Source organism: Neodiprion lecontei, chromosome 1, assembly GCF_021901455.1.
Source record: "Neodiprion lecontei isolate iyNeoLeco1 chromosome 1, iyNeoLeco1.1, whole genome shotgun sequence".
NCBI lineage: Eukaryota > Metazoa > Arthropoda > Insecta > Hymenoptera > Diprionidae > Neodiprion > Neodiprion lecontei.
In genome coordinates, this window is record NC_060260.1 from 28607354 (window position 1) to 28619327 (window position 11974).

The 11974-nt window shown below is 39.5% G+C and overlaps 4 protein-coding genes and 1 long non-coding RNA gene across 8 annotated transcripts; 2 read left to right on the plus strand and 3 right to left on the minus strand.

Annotated features, from left to right (window-relative positions):
- Positions 1–63: 63 nt before the first annotated feature.
- On the plus strand, positions 64–3186 carry LOC107223352. Of its 2 annotated transcripts, XM_046729742.1 has the most exons (4): positions 64–1245; positions 1500–2068; positions 2196–2318; positions 3089–3186. In XM_046729742.1, exons 2-4 carry the CDS (start codon positions 1561–1563, stop codon positions 3121–3123), a joined length of 666 nt encoding a protein of 221 aa, XP_046585698.1. In that variant the 5' UTR covers positions 64–1245; positions 1500–1560; the 3' UTR covers positions 3124–3186. The 2 variants fall into 2 exon arrangements, with proteins under 2 accessions (XP_046585698.1, XP_046585696.1); XM_046729740.1 differs by lacking the exon at positions 3089–3186 and having other exon boundaries at positions 2196–3007.
- Positions 3045–5111, minus strand: LOC107223357. Of its 3 annotated transcripts, XM_046729747.1 has the most exons (4): positions 4466–4644; positions 4132–4377; positions 3827–4012; positions 3045–3738 (listed from the first exon to the last, which is right to left on the minus strand). In XM_046729747.1, the coding sequence occupies exons 2-4, from the start codon at positions 4178–4180 to the stop codon at positions 3524–3526; spliced, it is 450 nt and encodes a 149-aa protein (XP_046585703.1). In that variant the 5' UTR covers positions 4181–4377; positions 4466–4644; the 3' UTR covers positions 3045–3523. The 3 variants fall into 3 exon arrangements, with proteins under 3 accessions (XP_046585703.1, XP_046585702.1, XP_015518505.1); XM_046729746.1 differs by lacking the exons at positions 4132–4377; positions 4466–4644 and adding an exon at positions 4734–5111; XM_015663019.2 differs by having other exon boundaries at positions 4132–4644.
- A 1086-nt stretch (positions 5112–6197) lies between these two features.
- On the minus strand, positions 6198–8814 carry LOC107223369. The gene is made up of 3 exons (XM_015663031.2): positions 8604–8814; positions 8347–8517; positions 6198–7164 (listed from the first exon to the last, which is right to left on the minus strand). Exons 1-3 carry the CDS (start codon positions 8668–8670, stop codon positions 6923–6925), a joined length of 480 nt encoding a protein of 159 aa, XP_015518517.2. The 5' UTR covers positions 8671–8814; the 3' UTR covers positions 6198–6922.
- LOC124292611 lies at positions 8780–9462 on the plus strand. The gene is made up of 2 exons (XR_006902486.1): positions 8780–8914; positions 9004–9462. It is a non-coding gene; the product is annotated as an uncharacterized LOC124292611 (long non-coding RNA).
- A 423-nt stretch (positions 9463–9885) lies between these two features.
- Positions 9886–11568, minus strand: LOC107223370. Its single transcript, XM_046729748.1, has 3 exons — positions 11294–11568; positions 10639–10794; positions 9886–10115 (listed from the first exon to the last, which is right to left on the minus strand). The coding sequence occupies exons 1-3, from the start codon at positions 11340–11342 to the stop codon at positions 9886–9888; spliced, it is 435 nt and encodes a 144-aa protein (XP_046585704.1). The 5' UTR covers positions 11343–11568.
- Positions 11569–11974: the final 406 nt, after the last annotated feature.

Below are 11974 nucleotides of genomic sequence, written 5' to 3' on the forward strand. Positions count from 1 at the left end.
TCCGACATATGTATCGCGCGATTCAAATATAAACTCTTACAAATCCACCGGTTGTCGGTTGTAGTTATAAACATTTACATGAAAGTTCAGGGTGTAAGGGCTCCCGGAGTAAATGCATTTCTTTTCGAAATACATTTATAGCCACATTCTTGTCTCGAAAATTTTGCAGGAAGTAGCAATCGCCGCTACCTATCCTAATTGCACTTTCTACTTTCTTCTTCGTGCCAACCAATATTTTGATTAGCTAGAGCCGCGTGGAATAGGGTAGAGAAATAGGAGAGTGTATGAACGAAATTCCACGACTAAACGGATCGCATGAGAACTGTCACGTACTTCTTACACGTATTACATGTATAATAAAAACAGCCGTAACTCAAGTCTTGAGAATTGCTCAAGGGTGATCCGGTTTATCAGTCATAAATTTTCCCAACTTTCCTGGCCTCCGTGGAAATTTACGCAACGATATAAAATATCGATGTTACTCGGTTTGCACACTGATATCATAAAGTCATTATGTTTAAGAGAATACAGCTCATAGCTATTGCTTATACCCGTCGTATGCACACATCCATACATGCACAATGGGGCTGTATTAACGGTCATCGGTTCAAAACAAAACGGACTATGTAAACTGGACGTGAATTCCCAGTTGATACAACATAGACTTTAGCCAATGTCTGTGCAAACGTCCTTTCATCCTAAACAACGACCTCTGACCGGGTTTAGAAATATATAACAAGTCGCGATCGGTCAGTCGCTTGTAAGCCAGTCATCCGCATGGTTACCGACGACTTCCAACTAATATACCCTTATTAATGCAATAAAAAGAGAGATCTCAATACGAGTTAATAAAAAAATTATACTAATAAAGTGCGGGCCACAGTTGCAGAGGCATATTGCTTTCTCCATACGAATGAAGAACTAAGTGTTTTACATATCCTGAATTTCAAAGTTTGCGTAATGTGTTAGACGCTAATGGATTTTATCGCATTAAAAATTGTAATTAATTAGATTCTAGTGCCTTGTAATCGCACTTTTTATATTCGGCAATTGGAATAATCATCAACTACCAAGGAAGCTGCACGTGGTTTAATAGCGAATGAAAAATGTCAACCGATTTTCAATACCGTTATATATCAGGTGAAACATTATCCTCGATTTGTCAAGCAGCGATAAAACCGGTGATACAATTGGCGAGGCAAGTGCCATAAATAGCTCTGGATCAACATCTAGCGACCAGGACAGGTGAGTCGATTTATTATTAGCCGTATGAAATTGATTATTTATATACAGGCGGTTTGAGTTGAATAATCCAGTCAACCCGCATCGTGAATCAGACGGACTGACATATATGTATACATTTTTTCTCTCATAACTGTAATCTCAACGAGCCTCTTACATAAATTTGACTTACTGGATTTCTAATCCCACCAAGAACCCGATCTCTCACACTCGCTGTACGTAATATTATTTATAGCAGAATGTCGCATGAATTTCAGTAACGATAACGAGAAACGGTGCAGCGATGCCAACAGACGGAAATCGCCAAGGGAAAACCATATGGATTCGAACTCAGGATTATACTGGAACGTGGGATTGCCTCCCGCAAAGAAACTGACGATGGACTCAATACCCGAAGACGAGCTGCCGGTTCCGAAACTCAAAGAGCTGGTCCTAGACAGCGATTCTGAGGCAATTAACCGAATCGCCAAGCTATCTATAAAAGATGATGACAAGCCGCTGGCCGGTGTTGTCGCTTCAGTGGCAACATTTGTCGGGTTGATTATGGTCAAGCCACTAATGCCTCGTGACTTCTTGCTGTATTATGGGTCGCCTCTCTTCGTTCGAACATCTAACGCGTATTCGGTCTCAAAGGAAGTAGCTGTGGGTCCGATAATCAACATGTTGGGCCCTGTTTCAGAGCCTTATTACTGTGTTGAACTGGTCAGAAACGGGAATGAACTTGTGTCTATGGGAACCCAGGTGTTCTATTCACCTGACGACCCGCGGACGAGATACATTCCTCTTAAACACGAATATGATAATCGCTTCACCGCTTCATCGAAAGGTGCGTATGTGATAGTCACAACCGAATTATAAAAAATGCGCGACGTTTGATTTAGGAATAGATGAGAAAGTAGAGGACGAATGGCACAGTAACCATGAAGTGATTCGCTTTGAATTTTTACTCGCAGGTAATCCGTATACCGAATACTTCCGGCATAGCGGTTCTACAGAGAGGTTCCCACACCTGCAAAGACGACGGCGGCGAAGTGCCGGCATACGTGGATTTTCCGATTATAGAAGTACATACTCAGGTATACTTCACTCCATTCGCCCAAAACACTCACACTTCTCTCATTGATCCAACAGCGTAACTGATTGTGAGGTAAGGTTTTAATGTGTGTTTTAAAACTTACCCCGAAAAAAACGTTTAGAATATGCCTCGAGCATATAGGTACGTATAGTTTCAACAATGCCGTGGAAAATTCTTATGGGATATCCTTTATATTCTGGGTTATAAACGTATATCTTCTGCAGTTGTTGCAACCTTCGTATTCACATGACAACTCTAGCATTCTTCAATTAGTCCTCACCTATGTTAACACTCTTTTATCACTTCAGCTGTACCCGCAGTACGTTAATTATACACTCTTGATTATAGATTTTAGACTGATTTTAAGGCATTTGAACACGTCAGGATATTTGATAATATTCTATTACACGGTGAGGACGCAAGTATCGGTTACGAATTTTATACTTTACAAATTCGTCGGTGAGTTCATGATAACACCACAGCCTTCAATCATTGCGCTATTACTTTGAAAAGATGTTAAAACAAAAAGATTCATACATGCTTTTTAACATGAATCTAAACAGTTCCCGATTTTAATCAATACTTGTAACGAGTAATTGATATTTCTATAAATTCTTTAACTTCAAATATTATTTTGTTTTTATTTTAATTATCATTTTTTCATGTATACAAATTTCACTTTCATATTAAAATAAAATAGCGGGCATATACATTTTTTGCATATTGATCATAATGATTAAAATAGTTATCAATGTTTAAACTGGTGTATAGCTTTTTCTGCCCACTGCTCCAACACAGTGGCTTGATGGTAGATCAGGAATACGGATAGTGAAAATAATTTTCGAGACATCTACTGAGTTTTGGTACATAAAATGTAAATATTTATAAAAATTCGTTTGTATAAAAAGGTATACAAAAATAATGATGACTAACAGTATATTTAAAAAATACCTACTTTCTAATAAACGCTAGTACGTTCGTATATATAATGAATATTGCTCGTGCTTACATGAACTATCGAAATCTGAACGAATTTTTCTTAATAATATTAATATAGGGTATAAAATTACGTAGTAATCCAATTTCTTGAAAACATGTCATAAAATCCGATTCAGTTCTTTTTCGACTTATTAAACTAGTGTATTAAACTATAAACGTACGGAATCGCTGGTATATATCACCATTATAATAATTGTCGGATGTATCTTATTTAGAAAGAAATAGAAGGGCAAGAAAAATCGTAGTAAATACTGAAATGGACAGGGGTTTAAGATCCGATGCTCCGTTACATCCATCGCTAGAACAGTAACATTCCTCCCAATATATCAGATTCTCGTCCACACCCCAATTGCAGACATCCATCATGCCAGAACTTGATACAGATTCGCACTGCCGTATGACTTGACGCCATCTTCCATCCCCTGTGAATATAATGACAATAATCCTACAAAAATCTGTGCATCTTACTCGGCAAAGAAAAATGAAAATTGAATGAATACATTCACTTACAAACGAACCCTTTGGATCCCTGTTGCGTCTTTTTGACGCAGAACGATCCTGGCATATGAGATTCTTCACTGTTGCATTCGATCGGCACGTTTCGCTGCTTGTCAAATTCTTCGTACGCGCCACAGTTGTCCTCATTTTCAGGATCCTGAGAAGAACTGCACTGATAGCAACGGATTGCTGTGCATCCTAAGGAATTGATTATGCAAATTGATTGGCAGTTTGATCGGAGTAGCAAAGTAAGTTGCGAATAGAGTAAAGTTGTAGCGTACGAAATAAGCTGAAAATGAACCCAGAGTACCTCTTACCTGCGATCGTTGCTAAAAGCACAGCTAGAAGCGTGGTAATATTTGCCATACTAATGCCTAGAACGACTAAAATATAACGTGTCGTTGGTTATGTTCCGTGTAATTAACTATAGGACTCTGGCAGTGATATGCTGCTGTTTTACGAAATGAAACGTTAGTGCCTGAGTTATGTTTCGCGATGAATCAACCCACGGATAGTTACTCATGAATCACTTCTACGATGATCGTCAATAGGGTTATGTGTTACTGTTGAAATTAATGCGGCTCGTTATTGCATTTGCGTCTTGAAAGCTGCATGAAATTTTAATCTAGGAGAGATTAGAGCAGTTTGTACCTTCGGATTTTTCAATCCACTCGAATAATTACAAATATTTGCTTTCCGTGGGTCGGTGCAAATATCAGTGGAACGAAACGGAGAGACGCTTGAAACTTTGAAAAGACCCACGCTCGCGTTTCGTGTCACCGTTTGCAATAACGCCTTTCAATTAGGTTTTTGGAACTAATTTACGAAGTGTCTGGACGGTAAATTCCAGTTGGTAAGCGGCTAATACTCCGCCACACGTAACATCACAACAGCGGTGGATAATGCAGAGCATACTTACCGTAGCGAAGTGCTACTAAAGGCAACGCAGCAACGTTGAGTAAGTTGTCTAACACCAGGAGCCAATCGGTTACCATTAAGCATTTTCAATTTAATTTTGGAAAATATTACAACTCGTGTTTCGTAAACTGTCATGGTTTTTTGCCCAGACTGAATTATGTCATCCATATTCTACTCACTTATGATATTTACAAAATGACCTTAATTCATAACTATCGTCTCAGCAAGCGCCTGCATTGTACGTCGTAATGCACAATAAAGACTGATGACTTGTGAATGAATATACGTATATTCAAAAAGTGTCATTTCACCTAGCAGTCATCTTGTATACTTTGATTGTGATGAGTGACACGTAGAATAATTGAAATATTCTTCTAGGTAGAAAACAGACCGGTTAAAAATGAGGATAGTTTCTCTGTTTACGTACATATTTCTGTATTTTATAATCTTGTTGGCAGGTTCTGATGTGGACATATGTAGAGTAGTAGTACTATCCTGTATCCTATTTTATCCCAGTTTTTACTAGCTACTAAACAACTGAGAGAGAGGAATTGACGTGTGATCAATTATGCAATGATAGATTTCTGTTTTGCGCAGCAAGTGTGTGCACATATTCATTCAACCACAATCATTTCCATGAACAAGTATGATTATGTAACACATGATGTGCGCTCTGTGACTCATATGACATCAGAGAATACAACCTCAATTATAATAATACAACAGTGCACCTTCGTACGATAGAATCTACGTTAGAAAATCTTACGTCAGTTTACTGTGACGAATCGGTGAATATAAATCAATCAATTTTTAACAGTGATAATTCAGAATCATATCGATAAACAAGAGAATCGAACTTTTCCGCGCGTTTTCAACTTGTATTCCCAACGGATATCCAATCAACCCGACGATAATTCGGTACCTCTATGATCAGAGCGAAAAACTATTTGATAACACGTGCAAGGATGATTTGACTTACACACACCAGTAATTGCTCAGCAGGTAACGCGAAAATAATTATCAATGCCACACGTCAATAGCTCTTTTTGCTGTGCGTGAATTCAGTGAGTCATAATGCCTGAATCACTACTTTAATGTGCAATGATCGTCGTGGTCTTGGACCATCTGTAAGGTCGCGGTGAACAAACGGAACGTGACTGGGATTATGGAAAGCGACAAAAGGCAAGCCGATCAAAGTGGATCATGATCGGTACTTAGAAATATGAACATACTTAGAAAGCTTACTCACTCAATAACGATGAAGCGAAAGATTCCTCATCTGAAATATATATGTAGATGCATGCAATTTCTAAATAATCGACTAATCGCATAGATCGGTCTGTATCTGTAAGATCCTGAACGCACAGGATATTATAATCACTGGCAAAAAATGTATACGTACCTGCTATATGTAAATTTACAAGTGTAGGACAATTAAGGTATAATGAAAATTACACAAACACAGTTTCGATTCTAACATTATGATTTATTATTTTTAATAAGGTTTTTACACGGATAATTATGACTTAACGCATTGGGAGCAAAATCTATCTAAACGCAAATTGCAATTGTTTAGACCTGAATTGTGATCACTGTAAAAACATTAAATTCCTCACTTCTTGAAAAGTGAAAAACATGAATATTTCACTACATCTAGAATATATGCTTTGGACGGACTCTGATAAGTTGTTCTCAAGTCAGTTGAAGAGCAGGACAAAAAAGAACAGCCGAGAGGAGTAAGCAGAGTATAATATCAGATGACGGCCTATTCACAATTAAGTAAAAATCTCTACGTCTACATAGAATTAGATCCTTAAAACATTAATTCTTAAGATTAGAAGTACACTGTTACGAAAAAGTTATAAACATCTTCCGACGCACCGCAAATTTGATTACATTCGTAATATTTTTGAATTAAGTAAAGCGGTTAATCATTATACAACATCTACACCGTCACTTCATTGGGATTCAAAGTCGGTTTGTACAGTAGCCGCATCTAAGCGTCTTAAATCATTGGCTCTAATTAGTACAACCAACGCCGCCGTCTGGCGCAGATTCTACATTAAATACAATTTCGAAAACCAAATCCATATTTCAGTTTTCTTAATAATTAGTTATAGCTATATGCACATACATCGATTGGAAAAAAGTTCTCTCTGTTGCAGAAAACAAAAAAAAAAAAAAAAAAATTTAATAGCTCCAACGGTAAGCGAAGAGGATGCTCGGTATTCCGAAAAAGAGTAGCGATGTCATTACTGATGCATGGCCCAATGCCGAATGGGCACCGTTGCAAAGATCGGTGGTGCAAACGTGGCAGGACTCCACGGTGACGTGGCTGGGTGATGGTACGGTTGAGCAAACCCCATCAGTGATGTCTCGTTCGTCCGGAAGAGGACTGTCACATTTCCTAATCACTATACGAGCTCCGTTCTCTGTTCCGGTGAAAAACAATGACTGGGTTAGCCGAGTCTAATAGCGGTTATTCATGTAAACTGGTTAGTAGATAATGGAACGTGTTGTCGATATCTGTGACAGAGTAGCCTTCAACTGGACATTAAACAATGCATTTCAAATAGGTAGAACTGTCATGGCTCAAGGTGTTCCTCAAAGTATATTTACCTGCTGTAATTCACATTTGTATGGTAAAATAAGTAGATAAAAAATTCTCGTAAGTAGGTATGTTGTTGCGTAATAGTATCGTGCGGCGCAGTGTCAAACAGAAGGCAGCCAACCGTGAAGGATGAATGGTAATTAGAATATCGTTTGTTCTATCGCGGTATAAGATCTGCAGCAAATAGGGAGATTCGACATTGCGGAAGACCTTTATATCGCCGCGTCAGCCAACCTGTGTACGATGATGTAACTCCCACGGCAGACGTGCCATCCGAAAGCCCGGAAACAATTAACCTTTGGTCTAACATTCAATCAACGTGCAACGCGTGGGATGCTGCCTCCTTCGTACGTAGAATACGTTTACATGTAATTGCTGTTGTCTCGTAAGAATGTTGCTTTCGCGAACGTGAATCATTAACGAAATTAACCGGCTTGATACTTGATCCTAGAATAGCGTGTCAGAAGAATGTCATCCGAGCTTGACACGGGCAATAAAAGAGAGCGATACTTGGTACCTGTATAATGTAATTCGATTCTCACAAAGGAGTTTGAATTTCAAGTGGTTTAATGTTTAATAATACGAAATTACGCCAGCGTAGAACTTTTCTAAGTCATCGTTATTCCATTGTGAGCTTAACGCAGCAATGCAGGGTGTGGTAAGGCCTCGTCACGCCGAATCATTAATGCGGAAACGACAAGTGATATAATTACATCAATTATTGGTCGAACACGCAAACTATCCTACAAATTATTAACGATATCAGAAAAGCAGTCCGTAGTTATTATGTACAATGGGAAAAAAAACCTACCATAATCCTCACGCGATCTACTAACGATAAGTAAACAATGATGTATCGGTGAAATTTTTAACGTTACCACGATAGTTACGACGATGATTTTGAGTATTAGTGCAGTTGTCGAGTAATCAATTGATTCGCGCAGGTTGTGCGCCCGATATCAGTTCACGGTACGAACAAGAAACAAAACTCGGGTATAATTACTTATTTCGACGATTTTTTTGCAGACAGGCCTGGCGAACGTGTACGGATTTTGCCGCAAGTCTGCCTCACAATCTGCAGTGTGGAACTGTCGGTTGTGTTCGCTGTAAGTGATCACATCGCCACAATCAGGACTGCTGTCCGAAGAACAGTGCCAGCAGCGCAAAGCTTCCCCTGAAATAAAGAGACCATGATAATCGACCGAAGGAAGTTTCAAACGTTGAAATTCACTCGCTACGATTGTTCACGTGAAGAATTACCTTGGTAAAGAACTGCAGCCAGTACGAAAAGGGTGGCCTGCAGGGCGACAGTCATCCTCCCAGCCATGGTATTTAATTCTATGTTCACCGTTATATTAAATTCTCAACTGGGAATAATGCCTCAAGTATTTTCTGAAGGCTCAATAGAACTTTGTAATAAATGAAGACCGGAATTTCCCGTCTCTACTGCACCACGAACGATCTCGTTGGACGAAATGATGCCGAGGTCCGGTATATTCTACTGTATTAGGCCCGACTCCCCCACCGACGTGCAGCGCGCCTTTTGTGGGGAGATACGTACACACCCATCGGTATTATTATTATTATTCCAATTATAAAAATTACGTCGCCGAGTTTCTTAGGGTTAGCTTATGACAACGACAAAAGTGGTATTTTATAGTGACTAGTGCAGCGGCCTCCGGAAACATAAGTGGATTAATTTCACATCGGTTTCCAAGCGTCAGACACGCATGTACAATGTATTTCTATAAAACAATGCAAGAACGTTCAATTATCGAAGAGTATAGTCAATGTGGATTCGATTACGTGTTACAGGATGAAGAATTGAAGAAATATGGTTCAAAGGTGAGCCGTTTATTGACTCGTACATCGTTCTGCGTTTTACACTTATAAAATTACCGCATAATACCAACGACTGGGTACGAAAGATTAGAGTAACAGGGAATTTATAGTTGTCCTTTATCTGTTTGTTCAATAGCCCGAATCCTGTCTAGGGAGCATCCCAGTAACCTAAATCCAATGGAACTAAAAAGGAACCTGCCCGGCTCGGTGGTTCAATTTAACTGCAACTTAACTGGATATAATGAGGCACGTAACGTTAATTCACTTCACTTTAAACCATCCAAAGTTTCAAAACATCTTCCACGATCTGTCTGATCACGTCGTCTCGCGAAGCATATTACAAGTCGACGGGGATCATCGATACGTGATGAAATTCCGCCTCACTTGTCGGTCACTGCTTCCGGCTCCAGAACTAACCGCGGAACTGTTTTTAAAACATATCAACAATGAAACAACGCACTAATCGTACGGTTTTCTTAGCCCTGCAGCGCGATGCGGCCAGTAAGGGTCACGCGTCCACTTAACCCTGTCGGCGTTGGTAAATTGACAGAGGCACCTCGACCCTCTCCCCTCGAATACGACTTCCAGTTGATCCAGGGTTCCCTCGTCCAGACCCAAGACGGCCCACCCATCCCTAAGATTACTTAATCTTCTTGTCTGAAGTCAACTGCCGCTTCCGTCAGTGCACCGGCCTATTATACTAGCCGATAATAGGACCTGCTGATTTCAAAACGACAATAGCAAACAGACCCAATGCTAATTCACCGGCAGGCTTGACTCGGGGAGTGGAATGGTTGCAAGCATCGTATTCGCAGTAATAACAGCTTATTTCTGCCCCGGAAAAGGAACTGGCAAATTTGTCAGCCGCACAATACGTATCCAGCGACCTAGATGGCATGCAAGCCCTCACGGTGAAGTGGTGATTATTATCTGAAGCAAGAAATTGTCTCCGTTACGTTACTTGACGGATGAATTTCTTTGCAGAACTTATATAGAGCAGGGTGGTCATTAATCTGCCAATGTTTACTTTCCACCCCTGGAATCGTTGGATAGTGACGAAAATACAGTGTCTGAATTATTTTAGATTTTTAGCTTGTTTGGAAAGGGTGCCAAAATCAATTTGGAATTGAAAACTTTTCTCAATTACAAAAAAATTAAAAACTATTGTTCGATTCGTTTTATTTGGTCAGAGAAAAAGGAGAAGAAGGAGAAAATTTTCTTTTTTCTTCCGACAAAATAAAATTAACTAAACGATAGTTGCGAATTTTTTTTCTATTTCAATTTGATTGCGGCATCATTTCCAATCAAGCTAATAATCTAAAATAATTTAGACGTTGTTTTTTCATGGTTATCTATCGATTCCAGGGGTGGGAAGTATACCTTGGAAATTAACGACCACCCTGACGTACAGTGTATGCATATACAATTTATATTGGGTGAAAATGAAACTTACAAAAAATTGCAGCCTTCAAACAATGATGAGGCTCTGTTTCAGGACAAGGGAGTAAGTGGTGCAAGGGGGACGGTACGTAAGGATCACTGCAATCGTTTGAAAGTCTTGCCTTGTCTACGTTGCACTGATAGCATGAAATTTGTCCTTCGGTGATTTCTGGTTGAACAAGAATAAAAATTAGCGAGTACACGGATAGCAAAATATTGTAGATTTTACATCTCCTGTGGTGAATATATGGACAGCACGTTTTTTGGAGTTAAATCTAGAGCAATTATAGCAAGATTTACAAATTCGATACTCAAAGTTACAAAACCAATAGTAAGAGTTACAATATGCTTAACTAAATCTGTCACAATTGATGTAGATTTGACTGCAAAAAAGTCTTGTTCATATATTCACGACAATAGATATGAATCTACATTAAATTTTTTCCGTGGAAGTGAGTTAAGAGCGAAGCATCACAATTGCGATAACACAACTTGTTAATATATCTCCGTAATTTTCGGTTCGCTGTTCGTGTACCACGATTCTGCCCCGTGATCAGTAACTTTTAAACCCAGTAGCGTGATTAGATTATACCGTGAAACTCGATTTTCGTTTCAAGCGATTATTTCTGAACTGAATAACCGTGCGAATAACCAACAAAACGACTCACCTAGACCGAAAAATCCAAGGATAATCCACAGCAAAATGTTTCCTGGCATTGTGCAACGTGCAAAGAAAGTCCCCTTCTCGAAACGGCGATCGGTCCACGAATGTTATTCGTCTGCGTAAATTGCGAGAAGACGAGCACATCGTCTTGAAAAGAAGATAAGCTATCTCTTAATAATAAGCGTAACTACCCGAACACCGGTATTCGTGCATAGGTGCGGAACACACGTAGACAACGTAGCGTGCGTGATCGTATATTGCTATTGCTGGCCGACGTCGTCCTCACATACCGGCGACGTTTACCTTTGTTATTGCGCAAGCATACGCGGGTGAAACTCGCCCACTTCTTTGAGTTGAGATGAAGTTCGTTGCCTCAGACGCTGTACGCATTAGGAACGTAGGAGTATAAGTTACATGTTCAAGCGATCTACGAGAGCATTGAGACTGTCGTACCCCAATCACAACTTCGGTGCACGTATGAGACCGAGTCGTCTATGTAAGCGGCATATTGAGGATTGAAATCGCAGAGATTGCAAATATTCTTCTACCGGGAAAAATAGCGTACAAACGGCGAATCTATTTTCATCTACAACTGTTCGGCATGCCTACAGGATCTCATGAAAAACCTATTGGTTGGGTTGGAAGTTCCGTCATGGTAAGACCTTACGTTCTTTAGAGATAAGTG